The sequence below is a fragment of the Dendrobates tinctorius genome, unplaced genomic scaffold (genome assembly GCF_039654945.1).
Source record: "Dendrobates tinctorius isolate UK_male_01 unplaced genomic scaffold, ASM3965494v1 ptg000232l, whole genome shotgun sequence".
NCBI lineage: Eukaryota > Metazoa > Chordata > Amphibia > Anura > Dendrobatidae > Dendrobates > Dendrobates tinctorius.
In genome coordinates, this window is record NW_027361899.1 from 2512566 (window position 1) to 2537205 (window position 24640).

Sequence of the window (24640 nt, forward strand, 5' to 3'; positions counted from 1 at the left end):
GATCTCTAGTGATGGATAGGAGGCATTCTCAGTGATGTCACCGCTGATCTCTAGTTGATGGATAGGAGGCATTCTCAGTGATGTCACCTCTGTTCTCTAGTGATGGATAGGAGACATTCTCATTGATGTCACCTCTGATCTCTAGTGATGGATAGGAGGCATTCTCAGTGATGTCTCCTCTGATCTCTAGTGATGGATAGGAGGCATTCTCAGTGATGTCACCGCTGATCTCTAGTGATGGATAGGAGGCATTCTCAGTTATGTCACCGCTGATCTCTAGTGATGGATAGGAGGCATTCTCAGTGATGTCACCGCTGATCTCTAGTGGTGGATAGGAGACATTCTCAGTGATGTCACCTCTGTTCTCTAGTGATGGATAGGAGGCATTCTCAGTGATGTCACCGCTGATCTCTAGTGATGGATAGGAGGCATTCTCAGTTATGTCACCGCTGATCTCTAGTGATGGATAGGAGGCATTCTCAGTGATGTCACCGCTGATCTCTAGTGGTGGATAGGAGACATTCTCAGTGATGTCACCGCTGATCTCTAGTGATGGATAGGAGACATTCTCAGTGATGTCACCTCTGTTCTCTAGTGGTGGATAGGAGACATTCTCAGTGATGTCACCTCTGTTCTCTAGTGATGGATAGGAGACATTCTCAGTGATGTCACTGCTGATCTCTAGTGATGGATAGGAGGAATTCTCAGTGATGTCACTGCTGATCTCTAGTGATGGATAGGAGACATTCTCAGTGATGTCACTGCTGATCTCTAGTGATGGATAGGAGACATTCTCAGTGATGTCACCTCTGATCTCTAGTGATGGATAGGAGACATTCTCAGTGATGTCACCGCTGATCTCTAGTGATGGATAGGAGACATTCTCAGTGATGTCACCGCTGATCTCTAGTGGTGGATAGGAGACATTCTCAGTGATGTCACCTCTGTTCTCTAGTGATGGATAGGAGACATTCTCAGTTATGTCACCGCTGATCTCTAGTGATGGATAGGAGACATTCTCAGTGATGTCACTGCTGATCTCTAGTGATGGATAGGAGACATTCTCAGTGATGTCACTGCTGATCTCTAGTGATGGATAGGAGACATTCTCAGTGATGTCACCGCTGATCTCTAGTGATGGATAGGAGACATTCTCAGTGATGTCACCGCTGATCTCTAGTGGTGGATAGGAGACATTCTCAGTGATGTCACCTCTGTTCTCTAGTGATGGATAGGAGACATTCTCAGTTATGTCACCTCTGATCTCTAGTGGTGGATAGGAGACATTCTCAGTGATGTCACCTCTGTTCTCTAGTGGTGGATAGGAGGCATTCTCAGTTATGTCACCGCTGATCTCTAGTGATGGATAGGAGACATTCTCAGTGATGTCACCTCTGTTCTCTAGTGATGGATAGGAGACATTCTCAGTGATGTCACTGCTGATCTCTAGTGATGGATAGGAGGAATTCTCAGTGATGTCACTGCTGATCTCTAGTGATGGATAGGAGACATTCTCAGTGATGTCACTGCTGATCTCTAGTGATGGATAGGAGAATTCTCAGTGATGTCACCGCTGATCTCTAGTGATGGATAGGAGACATTCTCAGTGATGTCACCGCTGATCTCTAGTGGTGGATAGGAGACATTCTCAGTGATGTCACCGCTGATCTCTAGTGGTGGATAGGAGACATTCTCAGTGATGTCACCTCTGTTCTCTAGTGATGGATAGGAGACATTCTCAGTGATGTCACTGCTGATCTCTAGTGATGGATAGGAGGAATTCTCAGTGATGTCACTGCTGATCTCTAGTGATGGATATGAGACATTCTCAGTGATGTCACTGCTGATCTCTAGTGATGGATAGGAGGCATTCACAGTGATGTCACTGCTGATCTCTAGTGATGGGTAGGAGGCATTCACAGTGATATCACTGCTGATCTCTAGTGATGGATAGGAGGCATTCTCAGTGATGTCACCGCTGATCTCTGGTGATGGATAGGAGACATTCTCAGTGATGTCACCGCTGATCTCTAGTGATGGATAGGAGGCATTCACAGTGATGTCACTGCTGATCTCTAGTGATGGATAGGAGGCATTCTCAGTGATGTCACCTCTGATCTCTAGTGATGGATAGGAGGCATTCTCAGTGATGTCACTGCTGATCTCTAGTGATGGATAGGAGACATTCTCAGTGATGTCACCTCTGATCTCTAGTGATGGATAGGAGGCATTCTCAGTGATGTCACCGCTGATCTCTAGTGATGGATAGGAGACATTCTCAGTGATGTCACTGCTGATCTCTAGTGATGGATAGGAGGCATTCTCAGTGATGTCACCTCTGATCTCTAGTGATGGATAGGAGGCATTCTCAGTGATGTCTCCGCTGATCTCTGGTGATGGATAGGAGGCATTCTCAGTGATGTCACCTCTGATCTCTAGTGATGGATAGGAGGCATTCTCAGTGATGTCACCTCTGGTGATGGATAGGAGGCATTCTCAGTGATGTCACCGCTGATCTCTAGTGATGGATAGGAGGCATTCTCAGTGATGTCACCGCTGATCTCTAGTGACGGATAGGAGGCATTCTCAGTGATGTCACCTCTGATCTCTAGTGATGGATAGGAGGCATTCTTAGTGATGTCACCTCTGATCTCTAGTGATGGATAGGAGGCATTCTCAGTGATGTCACCGCTGATCTCTAGTGATGGATAGGAGGCATTCTCAGTTATGTCACCGCTGTTCTCTAGTGATGGATAGGAGGCATTCTCAGTGATGTCACCGCTGATCTCTAGTGATGGATAGGAGACATTCTCAGTGATGTCACTGCTTATCTCTAGTGATGGATAGGAGGCATTCTCAGTGATGTCACTGCTGATCTCTAGTGATGGATAGGAGGCATTCTCAGTGATGTCACCGCTGATCTCTAGTGATGGATAGGAGACATTCTCAGTGATGTCACTGCTGATCTCTAGTGATGGATAGGAGGCATTCTCAGTGATGTCACTGCTGATCTCTAGTGATGGATAGGAGGAATTCTCAGTGATGTCACCGCTGATCTCTAGTGATGGATAGGAGACATTCTCAGTGATGTCACCTCTGATCTCTAGTGATGGATAGGAGACATTCTCAGTGATGTCTCCGCTGATCTCTGGTGATGGATAGGAGGCATTCTTAGTGATGTCACCTCTGATCTCTAGTGATGGATAGGAGGCATTCTCAGTGATGTCTCCGCTGATCTCTGGTGATGGATAGGAGGCATTCTTAGTGATGTCACCTCTGATCTCTAGTGATGGATAGGAGGCATTCTCAGTGATGTCACCTCTGGTGATGGATAGGAGGCATTCTCAGTGATGTCACCGCTGATCTCTAGTGATGGATAGGAGGCATTCTCAGTGATGTCACCGCTGATCTCTAGTGATGGATAGGAGGCATTCTCAGTGATGTCACCGCTGATCTCTAGTGATGGATAGGAGGCATTCTCAGTGATGTCACCTCTGATCTCTAGTGATGGATAGGAGGCATTCTCAGTGATGTCACCTCTGATCTCTAGTGATGGATAGGAGGCATTCTCAGTGATGTCACCGCTGATCTCTAGTGATGGATAGGAGGCATTCTCAGTTATGTCACCGCTGATCTCTAGTGATGGATAGGAGGCATTCTCAGTGATGTCACCGCTGATCTCTAGTGATGGATAGGAGACATTCTCAGTGATGTCACCTCTGTTCTCTAGTGATGGATAGGAGGCATTCTCAGTGATGTCACTGCTGATCTCTAGTGATGGATAGGAGGAATTCTCAGTGATGGCACCGCTGATCTCTAGTGATGGATAGGAGGCATTCTCAGTGATGTCTCCGCTGATCTCTGGTGATGGATAGGAGGCATTCTTAGTGATGTCACCTCTGATCTCTAGTGATGGATAGGAGGCATTCTCAGTGATGTCACCTCTGGTGATGGATAGGAGGCATTCTCAGTGATGTCACCGCTGATCTCTAGTAATAGATAGGAGACATTCTCAGTGATGTCACTGCTGATCTCTAGTGATGGATAGGAGGCATTCTCAGTGATGTCACCTCTGATCTCTGGTGATGGATAGGAGACATTCTCAGTGATGTCACCTCTGGTGATGGATAGGAGGCATTCTCAGTGATGTCACCGCTGATCTCTAGTAATAGATAGGAGACATTCTCAGTGATGTCACCGCTGATCTCTAGTGATGGATAGGAGACATTCTCAGTGATGTCACTGCTGATCTCTAGTGATGGATAGGAGGCATTCACAGTGATGTCACTGCTGATCTCTAGTGATGGATAGGAGGCATTCTCAGTGATGTCACCTCTGATCTTTAGTGATGGATAGGAGGCATTCTCAGTGATGTCACCTCTGATCTTTAGTGATGGATAGGAGGCATTCTCAGTGATGTCACCTCTGATCTCTAGTGATGGATAGGAGTCATTCTCAGTGATGTCACTGCTGATCTCTAGTGATGGATAGGAGACATTCTCAGTGATGTCACTGCTGATCTCTAGTGATGGATAGGAGGCATTCACAGTGATGTCACTGCTGATCTCTAGTGATGGATAGGAGGCATTCTCAGTGATGTCACCTCTGATCTTTAGTGATGGATAGGAGGCATTCTCAGTGATGTCACCTCTGATCTTTAGTGATGGATAGGAGGCATTCTCAGTGATGTCACCTCTGATCTCTAGTAATGGATAGGAGGCATTCTCAGTGATGTCACCGCTGATCTCTAGTGATGGATAGGAGGCATTCTCAGTGATGTCACCTCTGATCTCTAGTGATGGATAGGAGGCATTCTCAGTGATGTCTCCGCTGATCTCTAGTGATGGATAGGAGACATTCTCAGTGATGTCTCCGCTGATCTCTAGTGATGGATAGGAGACATTCTCAGTGATGTCACCGCTGATCTCTAGTGATGGATAGGAGGCATTCTCAGTGATGTCACCTCTGATCTCTAGTGATGGATAGGAGGCATTCTCAGTGATGTCTCCGCTGATCTCTAGTGATGGATAGGAGACATTCTCAGTGATGTCACTGCTGATCTCTAGTGATGGATATTAGGCATTCTCAGTGATGTCACCTCTGATCTCTAGTGATGGATAGGAGGCATTCTCAGTGATGTCACCGCTGATCTCTATTGATGGATAGGAGGCATTCTCAGTGATGTCACCTCTGATCTCTAGTGGTGGATAGGAGACATTCTCAGTGATGTCACCGCTGATCTCTAGTGATGGATAGGAGGCATTCTCAGTGATGTCACCTCTGATCTCTAGTGATGGATAGGAGACATTCTCAGTGATGTCACCTCTGATCTCTAGTGATGGATAGGAGGCATTCTCAGTGATGTCACCTCTGATCTCTGGTGATGGATAGGAGGCATTCTCAGTGATGTCTCCGCTGATCTCTAGTGATGGATAGGAGACATTCTCAGTGATGTCTCCGCTGATCTCTAGTGATGGATAGGAGACATTCTCAGTGATGTCACCTCTGATCTCTGGTGATGGATAGGAGGCATTCTCAGTGATGTCTCCGCTGATCTCTAGTGATGGATAGGAGACATTCTCAGTGATGTCTCCGCTGATCTCTAGTGATGGATAGGAGACATTCTCAGTGATGTCACCTCTGATCTCTAGTGATGGATAGGAGACATTCTCAGTGATGTCACCTCTGATCTTTAGTGATGGATAGGAGGCATTCTCAGTGATGTCACCTCTGATCTTTAGTGATGGATAGGAGGCATTCTCAGTGATGTCACCTCTGATCTCTAGTGATGGATAGGAGGCATTCTCTGTGATGTCACCTCTGATCTCTAGTAATGGATAGGAGGCATTCTCAGTGATGTCACCTCTGATCTATAGTGATGGATAGGAGACATTCTCAGTGATGTCACCGCTGATCTCTAGTGATGGATAGGAGGCATTCTCAGTGATGTCACCGCTGATCTCTAGTGATGGATAGGAGGCATTCTCAGTGATGTCACCTCTGATCTCTAGTGATGGATAGGAGACATTCTCAGTGATGTCACTGCTGATCTCTAGTGATGGATAGGAGACATTCTCAGTGATGTCACTGCTGATCTCTAGTGATGGATAGGAGACATTCTCAGTGATGTCACCGCTGATCTCTAGTGATGGATAGGAGACATTCTCATTGATGTCACCTCTGATCTCTAGTGATGGATAGGAGGCATTCTCAGTGATGTCACCTCTGATCTCTAGTGATGGATAGGAGACATTCTCAGTGATGTCACTGCTGATCTCTAGTGATGGATAGGAGACATTCTCAGTGATGTCACTGCTGATCTCTAGTGATGGATAGGAGACATTCTCAGTGATGTCACCTCTGATCTCTAGTGATGGATAGGAGACATTCTCAGTGATGTCACTGCTGATCTCTAGTGATGGATAGGAGACATTCTCAGTGATGTCACTGCTGATCTCTAGTGATGGATAGGAGACATTCTCAGTGATGTCACTGCTGATCTCTAGTGATGGATAGGAGACATTCTCAGTGATGTCACCGCTGATCTCTGGTGATGGATAAGAGACATTCTCAGTGATGTCACCTCTGATCTCTAGTGATGGATAGGAGACATTCTCAGTGATGTCACCTCTGATCTTTAGTGATGGATAGGAGGCATTCTCAGTGATGTCACCTCTGATCTCTAGTGATGGATAGGAGACATTCTCAGTGATGTCACCTCTGATCTCTAGTGATGGATAGGAGACATTCTCAGTGATGTCACCACTGATCTCTAGTGATGGATAGGAGACATTCTCAGTGATGTCACCGCTGATCTCTAGTGATGGATAGGAGGCATTCTCAGTGATGTCACCTCTGATCTCTAGTGATGGATAGGAGACATTCTCAGTGATGTCACTGCTGATCTCTAGTGATGGATAGGAGACATTCTCAGTGATGTCACTGCTGATCTCTAGTGATGGATAGGAGACATTCTCAGTGATGTCACCTCTGATCTCTAGTGATGGATAGGAGACATTCTCAGTGATGTCACTGCTGATCTCTAGTGATGGATAGGAGACATTCTCAGTGATGTCACTGCTGATCTCTAGTGATGGATAGGAGACATTCTCAGTGATGTCACTGCTGATCTCTAGTGATGGATAGGAGACATTCTCAGTGATGTCACCGCTGATCTCTGGTGATGGAGAGGAGGCATTCTCAGTGATGTCACCTCTGATCTCTAGTGATGGATAGGAGGCATTCTCAGTGATGTCACCTCTGATCTTTAGTGATGGATAGGAGGCATTCTCAGTGATGTCACCTCTGATCTTTAGTGATGGATAGGAGGCATTCTCAGTGATGTCACCTCTGATCTTTAGTGATGGATAGGAGGCATTCTCAGTGATGTCACCTCTGATCTCTAGTAATGGATAGGAGGCATTCTCAGTGATGTCACCGCTGATCTCTAGTGATGGATAGGAGGCATTCTCAGTGATGTCACCTCTGATCTCTAGTGATGGATAGGAGGCATTCTCAGTGATGTCTCCGCTGATCTCTAGTGATGGATAGGAGACATTCTCAGTGATGTCTCCGCTGATCTCTAGTGATGGATAGGAGACATTCTCAGTGATGTCACCTCTGATCTCTAGTGATGGATAGGAGGCATTCTCAGTGATGTCTCCGCTGATCTCTAGTGATGGATAGGAGACATTCTCAGTGATGTCACTGCTGATCTCTAGTGATGGATATTAGGCATTCTCAGTGATGTCACCTCTGATCTCTAGTGATGGATAGGAGGCATTCTCAGTGATGTCACCGCTGATCTCTAGTGATGGATAGGAGGCATTCTCAGTGATGTCACCTCTGATCTCTAGTGGTGGATAGGAGACATTCTCAGTGATGTCACCGCTGATCTCTAGTGATGGATAGGAGGCATTCTCAGTGATGTCACCTCTGATCTCTAGTGATGGATAGGAGACATTCTCAGTGATGTCACCTCTGATCTCTAGTGATGGATAGGAGGCATTCTCAGTGATGTCACCTCTGATCTCTGGTGATGGATAGGAGGCATTCTCAGTGATGTCTCCGCTGATCTCTAGTGATGGATAGGAGACATTCTCAGTGATGTCTCCGCTGATCTCTAGTGATGGATAGGAGACATTCTCAGTGATGTCTCCACTGATCTCTAGTGATGGATAGGAGACATTCTCAGTGATGTCACCTCTGATCTCTGGTGATGGATAGGAGGCATTCTCAGTGATGTCTCCGCTGATCTCTAGTGATGGATAGGAGACATTCTCAGTGATGTCACCTCTGATCTCTAGTGATGGATAGGAGACATTCTCAGTGATGTCACCTCTGATCTCTAGTGATGGATAGGAGGCATTCTCAGTGATGTCACCTCTGATCTCTAGTGATGGATAGGAGGCATTCTCAGTGATGTCACCGCTGATCTCTAGTGATGGATAGGAGGCATTCTCAGTGATGTCACTGCTGATCTCTAGTGATGGATAGGAGACATTCTCAGTGATGTCACCGCTGATCTCTGGTGATGGATAAGAGACATTCTCAGTGATGTCACCTCTGATCTTTAGTGATGGATAGGAGGCATTCTCAGTGATGTCACCTCTGATCTCTAGTGATGGATAGGAGGCATTCTCTGTGATGTCACCTCTGATCTCTACTAATGGATAGGAGGCATTCTCAGTGATGTCACCGCTGATCTCTGGTGATGGATAAGAGACATTCTCAGTGATGTCACCTCTGATCTTTAGTGATGGATAGGAGGCATTCTCAGTGATGTCACCTCTGATCTTTAGTGATGGATAGGAGGCATTCTCAGTGATGTCACCTCTGATCTTTAGTGATGGATAGGAGGCATTCTCAGTGATGTCACCTCTGATCTCTAGTAATGGATAGGAGGCATTCTCAGTGATGTCACCGCTGATCTCTAGTGATGGATAGGAGGCATTCTCAGTGATGTCACCTCTGATCTCTAGTGATGGATAGGAGGCATTCTCAGTGATGTCTCCGCTGATCTCTAGTGATGGATAGGAGACATTCTCAGTGATGTCTCCGCTGATCTCTAGTGATGGATAGGAGACATTCTCAGTGATGTCACCTCTGATCTCTAGTGATGGATAGGAGGCATTCTCAGTGATGTCTCCGCTGATCTCTAGTGATGGATAGGAGACATTCTCAGTGATGTCACTGCTGATCTCTAGTGATTGATATTAGGCATTCTCAGTGATGTCACCTCTGATCTCTAGTGATGGATAGGAGGCATTCTCAGTGATGTCACCTCTGATCTCTAGTGATGGATAGGAGGCATTCTCAGTGATGTCACCGCTGATCTCTAGTGATGGATAGGAGGCATTCTCAGTGATGTCACCTCTGATCTCTAGTGGTGGATAGGAGACATTCTCAGTGATGTCACCGCTGATCTCTAGTGATGGATAGGAGGCATTCTCAGTGATGTCACCTCTGATCTCTAGTGATGGATAGGAGACATTCTCAGTGATGTCACCTCTGATCTCTAGTGATGGATAGGAGGCATTCTCAGTGATGTCACCTCTGATCTCTGGTGATGGATAGGAGGCATTCTCAGTGATGTCTCCGCTGATCTCTAGTGATGGATAGGAGACATTCTCAGTGATGTCTCCACTGATCTCTAGTGATGGATAGGAGACATTCTCAGTGATGTCACCTCTGATCTCTGGTGATGGATAGGAGGCATTCTCAGTGATGTCTCCGCTGATCTCTAGTGATGGATAGGAGACATTCTCAGTGATGTCTCCGCTGATCTCTAGTGATGGATAGGAGACATTCTCAGTGATGTCACCTCTGATCTCTAGTGATGGATAGGAGACATTCTCAGTGATGTCACCTCTGATCTCTAGTGATGGATAGGAGGCATTCTCAGTGATGTCACCTCTGATCTCTAGTGATGGATAGGAGGCATTCTCAGTGATGTCACCGCTGATCTCTAGTGATGGATAGGAGGCATTCTCAGTGATGTCACTGCTGATCTCTAGTGATGGATAGGAGACATTCTCAGTGATGTCACCGCTGATCTCTGGTGATGGATAAGAGACATTCTCAGTGATGTCACCTCTGATCTTTAGTGATGGATAGGAGGCATTCTCAGTGATGTCACCTCTGATCTTTAGTGATGGATAGGAGGCATTCTCAGTGATGTCACCTCTGATCTCTAGTGATGGATAGGAGGCATTCTCTGTGATGTCACCTCTGATCTCTAGTAATGGATAGTAGGCATTCTCAGTGATGTCACCTCTGATCTCTAGTGATGGATAGGAGACATTCTCAGTGATGTCACCGCTGATCTCTAGTGATGGATAGGAGGCATTCTCAGTGATGTCACCGCTGATCTCTAGTGATGGATAGGAGGCATTCTCAGTGATGTCACCTCTGATCTCTAGTGATGGATAGGAGGCATTCTCAGTGATGTCACCTCTGATCTCTAGTAATGGATAGGAGGCATTCTCAGTGATGTCACCTCTGATCTTTAGTGATGGATCGGAGGCATTCTCAGTGATGTCACCTCTGATCTCTAGTGATGGATAGGAGACATTCTCTGTGATGTCACCTCTTATCTCTGGTGATGGATAGGAGACATTCTCAGTGATGTCACCGCTGATCTCTAGTGATGGATAGGAGGCATTCTGAGTGATGTCACCTCTGATCTCTAGTGATGGATAGGAGGCATTCTCAGTGATGTCTCCGCTAATCTCTAGTGATGGATAGGAGGCATTCTCAGTGATGTCACCTCTGATCTCTGGTGATGGATAGGAGGCATTCACAGTGATGTCACTGCTGATCTCTACTGATGGATAGGAGGCATTCTCAGTGATGTCACCTCTGATCTCTAGTGATGGATAGGAGACATTCTCAGTGATGTCACCTCTGATCTCTAGTGATGGATAGGAGGCATTCTCAGTGATGTCACTGCTGATCTCTAGTGATGGATAGGAGGCATTCTCAGTGATGTCACCGCTGATCTCTAGTGATGGATAGGAGACATTCTCAGTGATGTCACCGCTGATCCCTAGTGATGGATAGGAGGCATTCTCAGTGATGTCACCTCTGATCTCTAGTGATGGATAGGAGACATTCTCAGTGATGTCACCTCTGATCTCTAGTGATGGATAGGAGGCATTCTCAGTGATGTCACTGCTGATCTCTAGTGATGGATAGGAGGCATTCTCAGTGATGTCACCGCTGATCTCTAGTGATGGATAGGAGACATTCTCAGTGATGTCACCGCTGATCCCTAGTGATGGATAGGAGACATTCTCAGTGATGTCACCGCTGATCCCTAGTGATGGATAGGAGGCATTCTCAGTGATGTCACCTCTGATCTCTAGTGATGGATAGGAGGCATTCTCAGTGATGTCACCGCTGATCTCTAGTGATGGATAGGAGGCATTCTCAGTGATGTCACCTCTGATCTCTAGTGATGGATAGGAGACATTCTCAGTGATGTCACTGCTGATCTCTAGTGATGGATAGGAGACATTCTCAGTGATGTCACCTCTGATCTCTAGTGATGGATAGGAGACATTCTCAGTGATGTCACTGCTGATCTCTAGTGATGGATAGGAGACATTCTCAGTGATGTCACCTCTGATCTCTAGTGATGGATAGGAGGCATTCTCAGTGATGTCTCCGCTGATCTCTAGTGATGGATAGGAGACATTCTCAGTGATGTCACCGCTGATCTCTAGTGATGGATAGGAGGCATTCTCAGTGATGTCACCTCTGATCTCTAGTGATGGATAGGAGACATTCTCAGTGATGTCACTGCTGATCTCTAGTGATGGATAGGAGACATTCTCAGTGATGTCACTGCTGATCTCTAGTGATGGATAGGAGACATTCTCAGTGATGTCACCTCTGATCTCTAGTGATGGATAGGAGACATTCTCAGTGATGTCACTGCTGATCTCTAGTGATGGATAGGAGACATTCTCAGTGATGTCACTGCTGATCTCTAGTGATGGATAGGAGACATTCTCAGTGATGTCACCTCTGATCTCTAGTGATGGATAGGAGACATTCTCAGTGATGTCACTGCTGATCTCTAGTGATGGATAGGAGACATTCTCAGTGATGTCACTGCTGATCTCTAGTGATGGATAGGAGACATTCTCAGTGATGTCACTGCTGATCTCTAGTGATGGATAGGAGACATTCTCAGTGATGTCACCGCTGATCTCTGGTGATGGATAAGAGACATTCTCAGTGATGTCACCTCTGATCTTTAGTGATGGATAGGAGGCATTCTCAGTGATGTCACCTCTGATCTTTAGTGATGGATAGGAGGCATTCTCAGTGATGTCACCTCTGATCTCTAGTGATGGATAGGAGGCATTCTCTGTGATGTCACCTCTGATCTCTAGTAATGGATAGGAGGCATTCTCAGTGATGTCACCTCTGATCTCTAGTGATGGATAGGAGACATTCTCAGTGATGTCACCGCTGATCTCTAGTGATGGATAGGAGGCATTCTCAGTGATGTCACCGCTGATCTCTAGTGATGGATAGGAGGCATTCTCAGTGATGTCACCTCTGATCTCTAGTGATGGATAGGAGGCATTCTCAGTGATGTCACCTCTGATCTCTAGTAATGGATAGGAGGCATTCTCAGTGATGTCACCTCTGATCTTTAGTGATGGATAGGAGGCATTCTCAGTGATGTCACCTCTGATCTCTAGTGATGGATAGGAGGCATTCTCAGTGATGTCTCCGCTGATCTCTAGTGATGGATATGAGGCATTCTCAGTGATGTCACCTCTGATCTTTAGTGATGGATAGGAGGCATTCTCAGTGATGTCACCTCTGATCTCTAGTGATGGATAGGAGACATTCTCTGTGATGTCACCTCTTATCTCTGGTGATGGATAGGAGACATTCTCAGTGATGTCACCGCTGATCTCTAGTGATGGATAGGAGGCATTCTCAGTGATGTCACCTCTGATCTCTAGTGATGGATAGGAGACATTCTCAGTGATGTCACCGCTGATCTCTAGTGATGGATAGGAGGCATTCTCAGTGATGTCACCTCTGATCTCTAGTGATGGATAGGAGGCATTCTCAGTGATGTCACCTCTGATCTCTGGTGATGGATAGGAGGCATTCACAGTGATGTCACTGCTGATCTCTACTGATGGATAGGAGGCATTCTCAGTGATGTCACCTCTGATCTCTAGTGATGGATAGGAGACATTCTCAGTGATGTCACCTCTGATCTCTAGTGATGGATAGGAGGCATTCTCAGTGATGTCACTGCTGATCTCTAGTGATGGATAGGAGGCATTCTCAGTGATGTCACCGCTGATCTCTAGTGATGGATAGGAGACATTCTCAGTGATGTCACCGCTGATCCCTAGTGATGGATAGGAGGCATTCTCAGTGATGTCACCTCTGATCTCTAGTGATGGATAGGAGACATTCTCAGTGATGTCACCTCTGATCTCTAGTGATGGATAGGAGACATTCTCAGTGATGTCACTGCTGATCTCTAGTGATGGATAGGAGACATTCTCAGTGATGTCACTGCTGATCTCTAGTGATGGATAGGAGACATTCTCAGTGATGTCACCTCTGATCTCTAGTGATGGATAGGAGACATTCTCAGTGATGTCACTGCTGATCTCTAGTGATGGATAGGAGACATTCTCAGTGATGTCACTGCTGATCTCTAGTGATGGATAGGAGACATTCTCAGTGATGTCACCTCTGATCTCTAGTGATGGATAGGAGACATTCTCAGTGATGTCACTGCTGATCTCTAGTGATGGATAGGAGACATTCTCAGTGATGTCACTGCTGATCTCTAGTGATGGATAGGAGACATTCTCAGTGATGTCACTGCTGATCTCTAGTGATGGATAGGAGACATTCTCAGTGATGTCACCGCTGATCTCTGGTGATGGATAAGAGACATTCTCAGTGATGTCACCTCTGATCTTTAGTGATGGATAGGAGGCATTCTCAGTGATGTCACCTCTGATCTTTAGTGATGGATAGGAGGCATTCTCAGTGATGTCACCTCTGATCTCTAGTGATGGATAGGAGGCATTCTCTGTGATGTCACCTCTGATCTCTAGTAATGGATAGGAGGCATTCTCAGTGATGTCACCTCTGATCTCTAGTGATGGATAGGAGACATTCTCAGTGATGTCACCGCTGATCTCTAGTGATGGATAGGAGGCATTCTCAGTGATGTCACCGCTGATCTCTAGTGATGGATAGGAGGCATTCTCAGTGATGTCACCTCTGATCTCTAGTGATGGATAGGAGGCATTCTCAGTGATGTCACCTCTGATCTCTAGTAATGGATAGGAGGCATTCTCAGTGATGTCACCTCTGATCTTTAGTGATGGATAGGAGGCATTCTCAGTGATGTCACCTCTGATCTCTAGTGATGGATAGGAGGCATTCTCAGTGATGTCTCCGCTGATCTCTAGTGATGGATATGAGGCATTCACAGTGATGTCACCTCTGATCTTTAGTGATGGATAGGAGGCATTCTCAGTGATGTCACCTCTGATCTCTAGTGATGGATAGGAGACATTCTCTGTGATGTCACCTCTTATCTCTGGTGATGGATAGGAGACATTCTCAGTGATGTCACCGCTGATCTCTAGTGATGGATAGGAGGCATTCTCAGTGATGTCACCTCTGATCTCTAGTGATGGATAGGAGACATTCTCAGTGATGTCACCGCTGATCTCTAGTGATGGATAGGAGGCATTCTCAGTGATGTCACCTCTGATCTCTAGTGATGGATAGGAGGCATTCTCAGTGATGTCACCTCTGATCTCTGGTGATGGATAGGAGGCATTCACAGTGATGTCACTGCTGATCTCTACTGATGGATAGGAGGCATTCTCAGTGATGTCACCTCTGATCTCTAGTGATGGATAGGAGACATTCTCAGTGATGTCACCTCTGATCTCTAGTGATGGATAGGAGGCATTCTCAGTGATGTCACTGCTGATCTCTAGTGATGGATAGGAGGCATTCTCAGTGATGTCACCGCTGATCTCTAGTGATGGATAGGAGACATTCTCAGTGATGTCACCGCTGATCCCTAGTGATGGATAGGAGGCATTCTCAGTGATGTCACCTCTGATCTCTAGTGATGGATAGGAGACATTCTCAGTGATGTCACCTCTGATCTCTAGTGATGGATAGGAGACATTCTCAGTGATGTCACCTCTTATCTCTAGTGATGGATAGGAGACATTCTCATTGATATCACCGCAAGTGCAAGGGATGGCAAACATTAGAAGGAGGCACTCCAATACCCCTTTTGAAGAGATGTAGTGGGGAGCCTCTGAAAACTTTTTTCCCCATTATTAAGGAGTGCGTATCCTAGACTGGTAATGCACTAAGTGTATGGGCTGAAAAACATTTACCCCTAGGGGGTATACATATATATCAAAGAATGTTAGAGTTAAGTATCTAAAAATTGTTACTGCCGGCATCATAAACACCCTTAAACATTTTATAGCAAGGGAAGCCTGATCACCCTGTTGATGTGGTGAAGGACGACACAAAAAAGATGAAATCCTGGAGCAGATGCCCATGTTTGGGTGGGAAGGGGTGTATGGGAATAAAAAACCCACTGCATTTGAGTTTATGTTCGTGTCATCCAGTGGTGTACAGAAGTCTGGCCCAAGCTAGCCCTTGTTCATTTTGGTAAGAGTCAGCCTGTCCGCATTTTCATTTGACAGGCGGATGCACCTATCGGTTATAATAGCCCCGACGGCACTAAAACCCGCTCTCACAAAACACTAGCGACAGGCCAGGACCTGCAAGGCATAGAGAGACGGTTCTTGCCACGTGTCCAGCTTTGATCCCCAATAGTTGTAAGGCACAGAGTAATCACAGAGGACGTTGGTACCTTCGGCAAGGTACTCCCTCATCATCTTCACAAACTTTTCCCTCCTTGTCAGAGTACCCCGCACATCAGGTCGATTGGATGGTCTGAGAAAACTGTCCCAGAACTTTTGAGAATGTTCCCGTGCCCCTGCTGCATCTGGTGTCTCCCCCTTGTCTACACTCCTTTGTTATCCAATGAACTGTGACCTTTGTCGCCTGCTTTGGCAGATGGAAATTTTTTAATAATTCTTCAACTAGGGTCTGTTGGTACTGCAACATTTTTTTAGGCCTATTGTAGCGTGGGTCTAGAAGGGTGACCAACAGCCAAGACTTCCCTGTCCCCACCAAGAGGACGACTGTCCATGTTGTCCTCTTCATCCTCCCTCTCCTCCTCGTCTTCAAGCCATCCACAAGAAACTGACATGATGAAGGTGGTGTGGTTACCACCGTTTGTAGCACAGACAAACCAGCTCCTGTTCCTCGTCCTCCCACTCATTATCACCCAATCCGCGTTGAGATGAGGCTAGGCTGTGTAGCATCACCTTGTATAGTATTTTGCTCCATTTCAACTTGCTCCTCCTGCAAAGCCTCCTTTTTGTGAGCATCGAGCGGTTCAGTAGGCAAAGAAGCAGGATGGTGACGGTGATTATGGCGTCATTGCCGCTCACCATCTTGGTCAAGTCTTCAAATTTTTGGAGAACTGCACAGATGTCAGACATCCATGCCCACTCACCAGCTCTTATGTGTGGTGGCTGAGCGGAATACTGACCTGCATGGTGTAGCTGGTGTTCAACTACTGCCCTCAGCTTCTCTCAAAACCTTTGCCAACAACTGAAACATTGAATTCCTACACGTGGTGACATCACACACCAGTCGGTGAGCTTGAAGTTACAAACGCTGCTACAGCTCTGCCAGGGCTGCTGGAGTTGTAGGTGACTTGCGGAAATGGGCACACGCGGCTTAGTTTCCCAAGTAGCTCAGGCAGATCTGGGTAAGTTTGAGAAACCGCTCACCCACTAAGTTGAGCACATGGGCCAGGCATGGTAGGTGTGTGAGGTTGCCAAGCTTCAGAGCTTCCACCAGATTACGTCCATTGTCACACACGACCATGCCTGGTTGTAGGTTCAGGGCCGAGAGCCACAGATCAGTCTGGTCTGTTAGTCCTTTCAACAACTCCACAACAGTGTGCGGATTGTCACCTAAGATGATTAGCTTCAGCAGATCTTGTTGCCACTTGGCCGAGGCAGTGCTTCCAGCTTGCGACTGATGTTGACGTTTGTGATATGAAGGGTGAGGAAGAGGTGCAGAAACTGCTGTAGAAGGTGGGATCATCCCTGATTGAACTAGGGCCCCCAATTCTAGGTGTTGGTAGCACGTATTCTTTCTCCTTCGCCTCATTGGGGGACACAGATACTGTGGGTGTATGCTTCTGCCGCTAGGAGGCTGACAGTAAGTGAAAAAAAGAGGTTAGCTCCTCCTCCATCGTATACACCCTCGCCCCTATTGCGGGCGGAACTCGTTTTTTTGCTTAGTGTCCATGGAGGCACACACGTCTGGTTTTGCTGCAGACTTTCTTTTTTTTTTTCTTTTTTTTCCCATGAAGATGAGACAGGGGCGACGGACCCTATTGAAAGGGTCCGATCTCCCCAAACCATCAACGGGTGAGCACGTGTTGAGTATCGTCTCCACGTATCCTCCCCCACACCGTGGGACATATCTGAGTCGTTTTCCCCCAGACCTTTTTTTATTTTATTTTTACCGTCTATGAAGATGAGACTGGGGCAACGGATCCTATTGAAAGGAAGCTGAAGAGGATCGTCAGTGAGGAGAGGGCCTGGGAGGGCTCCTGCGGCGAAGATCCGGGGCTGGAGCCCTTAGCTGTCAGATGCCACCGGCCAGTGGCTGCAGAGTGGTGCGGAGAAGCTCGCGCCAGTAAGTAGCGCCATTTTTTTGTGGTGCCATGGAGTTCGCGCCCCCGTCACGGGCAGGGGATAAATTGAGGCTGTGGCTAGGCCGCGACCGGAAGTTCCGCCTCTGGGCCGCGCGTCACTTTCGGCGGCCCGCCCCCCAGGCCTGGGCGGCGGGGGATAAATTTAGTCCCCGGCTTCGGAGCGCGGCTAGGCCGCAGACTTGGAAGCACCGCCCCTGGACTGGTTTATATGCTGGCGGTCCGCCCCACAGCTGGTGGCGTGCGATTTTTGAGCAGAGGCATCCAGCAGCAGGGGGGCACAGGACTGGGGTAAGTGCTGCCCGGGAGACCACAGGGAAAACGAGGTCGGGATGAGGATTCTAGGGAAAATGTTGGCAGCAATGGGAGCGGTACCATTCACCCAGTTCCATTTTCACCCCCTGCAGTACACCCTCTTGGCAGCCTGGGATAAGAATCCTTTCATGCTCGATCGGCGGTGCCGACTGTCCTCTCAAGTCAGGCAGTCGCTCGGATGGCGGATAACCAGTTCCTCTCTGACCCAGGGGAAACCCTTCCCCCCACACCATTGGTTGGTGGTAACAACCGTCACAAGTCTCCTTGGCTGGGGAGCAGTATTTCGCCACCATACAACCCAGGGACTGTGGTCGCGACAGTAGGCACGTCTCCCGATCAACTTATTGGAGATACGAGCGATTCGGCTGGCTCTGCAGCAGTTTCATCACTTCTTAGCAGGCCGCCCCGTCCGAATTCAATCGGACAACGCCACGGCAGTGGCTTACATAAATCACCAAGGGTGCACCCGCAGCAGAGCAACTATGCGCGAGGTGGGGCACGTTCTTCATTGGGCCGAAGCAAACCACTCAGTGATTTCGGCAGTCCACATCCCGGGTGTGGAGAACTGGGCGGCAGACTTTCTCAGGCGGCGGGGTCTTGCGTCCGGAGAGTGGTCACTACATTCTGAGGTCTTCCAGCATATTTGTCAACTGTGGGGAACTCCGGATGTGAACCTGATGGCTTCCAGAGTGAGCGCCAAGGTACCCACATATGTCGCTCGGGCCAGGGACCCGCAAGCGACCGTTGTGGAGGCGTTGGTTCCGCCATGGAACCAGTTCCGCCTCCCATATCTATTTCCCCCGCTGCCACTACTTCCGAGAGTTATCAAAAAGGTCAGGACGGAAAGGGTTTCGGCGATTCTGCTGGCCCCGGACGGGCCTGTCGGGCGTGGTACACAGATCTAATGCAGCTGCTCGCCAACGTTCCTTGGCGACTGCCAGAGCGCCCAGATCTACTTTCTCAAGGGCCGATCTGCCACCTGAACTCAGGGGCCCTGTGTTTGATGGCATGGCCTTTGAATCTTGGATTCTAACCCAGGCAGGGTTCGGGAGCAAGGTGGTCGCTACAATGGTTAGCGCCCGGAAGCCGGCTTCAGTACAAATTTACCACCACACCTGGAAGGTGTTCTTTGCTTGATGTCGAGGCCGCGTTGTTTCTCTGCTGAGATTCTCGATCCCCAACAACTTGGCTTTTCTCCAGTCGGGCCTAGACTTGGGCTTGGCCCCAAGTTCCCTCAGGAGACAAATATCGGCCTTCCAGCTCAGAATTGCTAACAATTTGCAGGTGAAGACTTTCATCCAGGGAGTCTCCCACTTGGTACCTCCCTATAAGGCGCCTATGGACACCATGGACCTTAACCTGGTCCTAAGTGTTCTGCAGGAAGCTCCATTTGAACCGCTTCAGGATATCTCCTTGAGGTACCTTTCCTGGAAAGTGGTGTTCCTGGTGGCCATCACTTGTATCAGGCGGGTTTCAGAGCTGGCGGCCCTATCCTGCCGAGCTCCATTCATAACTTTCCATAAGGATAAGGTGGTGCTCAGACCAGCCCCTCTTTTTCTGCCGAAAGTCGTGTCCTAATTTCACATTAATGAGGATGTTGTCTTGCCTTCATTTGGTCCAGCACCGGTGCACCGTATGGAAAAGGCTCTTCACACATTAGACCTGGTAAGAGCCCTCCGGAGGTACGCATCGCGGACGGCGCCCTTACGTCAGACGGACACGCTGTTCGTGCTCCCTGAAGGGCGCAGGAAGGAACTCGCTGCCTCAAAATCGGCCATAGCCAGATGGATTCGTTTGACTATTCAGGAGTCCTACCGCATTAGAGGCACGCCGATCCCAGCAGGGATCAGAGCGCACTCTACTCGGGCAGTGGGCGCCTCTTGGGCGCTTCGGCACCAGGCTTCGGTGGAACAGGTTTGCAAAGCAGCAACCTGGTCCAGCCGGCACACATTTGCCAGACATTATAATAGTCATACTCAGGCCTCGGCGGATGCGAGCCTGGGTAGAAGGATTCTCCAAGCAGCAGTGGCGCACCTTTAAACAAGAGGTGCATGTAGCTTGAATCGGTGAGCAGACCCAGGGACTGCTTTAGGACGTCCCACAGTATCTCTGTACTCAGTGAGGCGAAGGAGAAACATGGATTTTTGTGATAAACTCACCGTAAAATCCTTTTCTCCAAGACGCTCATTGGGGGACACAGCACCCACCCTATTAGCCAGTTGGCTCTGTTTTTGTTTAATACGCATTTATTTATGTGATATAAGGGTGGTCCTTTTCTGGACATGTTGTATCTGTATTAAGACTGATTTTGTCCTCCTACTGCTTTGGCACCAAACTGAGTTCTGCCCGCAATAGTGGCGAGGGTATATACGATGGAGGAGGAACTAACCTCTTTTTTTCACTTAGTGTCAGCCTCCTAGCGGCAGAAGCATACACCTACAGTCTCTGTTTCCCCCAATGAGCGTCTCTGAGATAAGGATTTTACGGTGAGTTATCACAAAAATCCATGTTTCCAGGGTCCTAATGGGTCCCGTCTTTCACAATATTCACCCAGCGTGCCGTCAGGGCAATGTAGCATTCCTTGCCATAAACACTTGTCCAGGTGTCCATGGTTAAGTGGACCTTCCCAGTCACAGCGTTGGTCAGGGCTATGGGACACGTGCTTGTGTTAAGTCAGGGACGGCACACCAGGAGAAATAGTGGCGGTTGGGGACTGAGTACTGAGAGACGGCCGCTGCCATAAGGTTGCGGAAAGGTCCCCCACAAGGCTAAACTGCAACATTTCCAGGGCAAGCAGTCTGGAAATGTGGACGTTTATTTTTGTGGCTTGTGGTTGGGTGGCTGCGTATCTACTCTTGCGTTCCAATGTCTGGAGTAGGGACAACTGAACGCTATGCTGTTACAAGGACATGGTTGCAAGTGTGCAACGACAAGTGCCAGGCAGGCGTTATCTTTGCCTACATCAAGGACGGGATTGACATGCCCGTAGAAGAGAGATAGAGGCAGTGGTGTCACCCGCAGACACTGTTTCTGGAACCTGACATTCGGCCTAAGTAGTCGGGTGCTTTGCATGCATGTGCCTGGGCATGCTGGTAGTGGTCAGGCTGATAGTTGTGATGCCCCTGCTGATGCTGGCCTGGGAAATGTTGCAAATGGCCTTTTTTGGGTTAACTGGACTGTCTTTAAAAAAAGCACCAGACTCGAGAACACCTAAACCTCGGCCTGGCAACTTCACCCATGTTGGTTCTCTGGGGAACACTTGCCCACCTTGTGTTTCTGGCCACCCCACTGCCTTTTCCTGCCTGTTGTGGTGCTGTGGATCCCTCCCCCTGTGTGCTGTTGTCCTCACTCTGCATGTCACCTTCCCTTGTTGGGTCAGTGAATTCATCGTCCACCACCTCATCTTCCACTTCCGCACCCTGGTCCTCCTCTTGACTTGCTGACGTAACAACACCACTTGTTGGCGATTGTGTCTCGTCATCATCCAGCTCTTGCGACAGTAATTGCTTTTTCCCACCGTTACCTTCTTGTGAGCGTGTCTCAGGGTTGTCATTCCGACGCACCGGTGATCCGCGATCACGTGACACGGGTCACCAGTGAGCGCATTTCCGGTCCGATGGCCAGAAGCGCCATTTAAATGCCGCTGTCATTTGACAGCGGCATTTAACTAGTTAATAGCTGCGGGTGGATCGCTATTCCACCCGCCACTATTGTGGGCACATGGCAGCTGTTCAAAACAGCTGACATGTCCCGGAAAAGATGTGGGCTCACCGCCAGAGCCCACATCAAAGCGAGGGATACCGACATTGGCGTACTATTACTCCTGATGTCGGTAAGGGGATAACAAAATTGCAGTATTACTATGGCAGGAAAATTTGCCCACCTCAGACCTATGAGACTGCAGTACTAAGACTGCTATTGAGATCCAACCAAGTCTGGCTGTAGCTATTGATGCACTATTCCTGCAGTATAAATGATGTATACTATTTCCCTGCTCAGAACAATCAGCAGGATTAGGAGCAACAATATTATTAGCCCTGAGAAGGAGTTTTGGTATGATCTGCAGCATAAAGGACGTGCAATTCACCCTATTCTGTCCTGCACAATCCCTTCAGCACAATCTCTCCCTACGTGCTACTAACAGCAGTATTACTATTGATCTTCATTAGCCCTAAGAAGCGCTGTTGTAATACTTCACAGAAATATAAATGTAGTTGAATCCCCGGCTAATACGCAGCTACAATCCTGTCCCGTTTTCACCAGCACCTCTCCCTGCTGTGCCTGTGTTCGGGGTACAGTGTAATGAGCAAGGTGTCACGAGTCTTATATACATATAGATTATGTAGACAATGAAGATGGCTACAGCATTACAGTGACTGACAGGCAATCCCCACATGTTCATTGGCAGTCTGTCATGCAGGGCAGGGGCTAAAGCTCCCACTAGAACATTTAAAAAATACTAGCCAAGTAACGAGCATCCCAAGCACACTGATGCTTGAGCAAGTAACAAGCACCCTAGCTCATCACTATTAAGTGCCACTTTTGCGTACGATCAGTGAGCTAGTTATGAATCCACCTAACCGTAGCCTTGTCAGTCCCTTACTTGGTCATTTTCTCAATAAGGATAATATGAGATACTTTATCTAATGCTTTGCTGAAATTGAGATATACTATATCTACCGCATTTCCCTGATCCACTCAGTCAGTGATTCCATCATAGAAGGAAATTAGTCTGGCACTTGTTTGCTACAAACCCATGCTGGCTCTGGTTAATTACTGTATTCTTATCCAAGTACTTGCATACATGCTGTTAAATAATTTGTTCACAGATCTTTCCTGGTATAGAGGTAAGGCTCACTGCCCTGTAATTTCCTGGCTCAGTCTCCTTTCCTTTATTGAAGATGGGGACAACATTTGCCCTTCTCCAATCTTCTGGGACTTTTCCTGTTCTCCAGGATTTTTCATAGATTCTGGCTAGTGGTTCTGCAGTTACCTCTGCTAACTCTTTCAGTCCCCTAGGATGTAATTCATCTGGACCAGGAGATGTAAATTCATGTAAATTAGCTCAGTGTTCCCTCACCATCTCTCTTTATGGCTATTGTGGATTCTTTTCTTCCTGTGATGGCGCCGTGAAGATCAGTTGTTCAGTTGCATTTTTGCTGCTTTTAGTCTCCCTTACAAGCCTCACTTCATTACTGGCTTTAGCTCTTCTCACTCCTGCCCTGCATTCCCTGCAGACAGCATTATATTCTTCTTTAGATATGCCCCCTCGTTCCATTTAATATACATTTCTTTTTTCCTTTCTAACTAGTGAATCTGTGTTCATCCATCCCGGTCTCTTTAAATGCTTTTACTTCTTCCTTTTCAGGAGAGCATTTATTTAGTGTAATCTCCCCTCCGTGGATGGGTCCCAGCTCTGCAGTGTGTAACCCTCTCTCTGTCTCTTCGCAGATCAAGCAGTGGCGACCCCCCACATCCTGGTCTCCTCGGACAGTGAGGGCAGCCCCCTTCACTCTGACATCTCCATTCTGTCCAACAGTGAGGACATGGACGACCTGTCTGACAATGAGGAGATCCACAGCTACTTCTCGGAGGACGAGTTTGACAGCGACGATCGGGGGGATCTGTTCTCTGATGACTACATGTTTGATTACGACGAAGATGATGACGAAGACGACTTCCTTTTCTTAGCATTTGATGATTAGAGGTCGAAGGAGCAGTCGCATTAAAACCCTGCAACGTTCACTGCCCTAGCTAAGAGTTCGTTTGTTTAGGCTTGAGGTGGTGGACTGAAGGGCGGCGTGCTGTCGGGAGGGCGTTATTTATTTTGTATCGTGTTCTGTACAGGATTGGACCGGTGCTGGGTCCAGTTGTAAATTGTCTGCATTTTGTTCTGTTAATACAAAGATTACACTTGTTCTGTTGCCTGGAGTTGGGGGTTTTCAATTGTCATATCTGCATCAGCCCTGGTCTGCGGGATCACGTGTCACCATATCCTCTCCACTCTGCCGGGTCATTAGTCGCTGTGCTTGCACCGCCCCCTCCCTGCCGAGTCATTGGTTTCTGTGACTGCACCACCCTCCTCTTTGCCAGGTTAGGCCCGTTTCACACCTCCGTTTTTTGACGTCAGTTGCAATCCGTGAAAAATGAGAAAAACGGATCCTTGTCCGTTGTGACACCAACGTGTGCCACCGGACCGTTGTTTTGACGGATCCGCCGAAGTTGGAATTTTAACGGAACCGCAGAGAGAGAGAATCAATCTACCAGGCATGCGCACTGTAAAATAGCGGACCGTCGCTGAAATAGAACGTTGCGTCTTCCGCCCGGGAAACGCTAAAATTTTCACGGATCCGTCAAAAAACAGATCTGACAGACGACCATCAGTCAAGATCCGCCGAAAAATGGGCGGATCCGTTTTTTTCTAAAAGTGGCGGATTTTGACTGACATCAAACAACGGAAATGTGAAACAGGCCTTACTGGTCACC

At 47.8% G+C, this 24640-nt stretch overlaps 1 protein-coding gene across 2 annotated transcripts in view; it reads left to right on the plus strand.

Annotated features, from left to right (window-relative positions):
- RNF8 (ring finger protein 8) overlaps nt 1–24078 on the plus strand; it is an 80599-nt gene extending 56521 nt beyond the window's left edge. Inside the window, exon 8 of one of the 2 annotated variants that reach the window (XM_073556251.1) lies at nt 23606–24078. In XM_073556251.1, the coding sequence (XP_073412352.1) occupies nt 23606–23859 (254 nt within the window). In that variant the 3' untranslated portion in view covers nt 23860–24078. The remainder of the gene's footprint in view (nt 1–23605) is intronic. The other variant, XM_073556252.1, reaches the window with a different exon arrangement.
- Nucleotides 24079–24640: the final 562 nt, after the last annotated feature.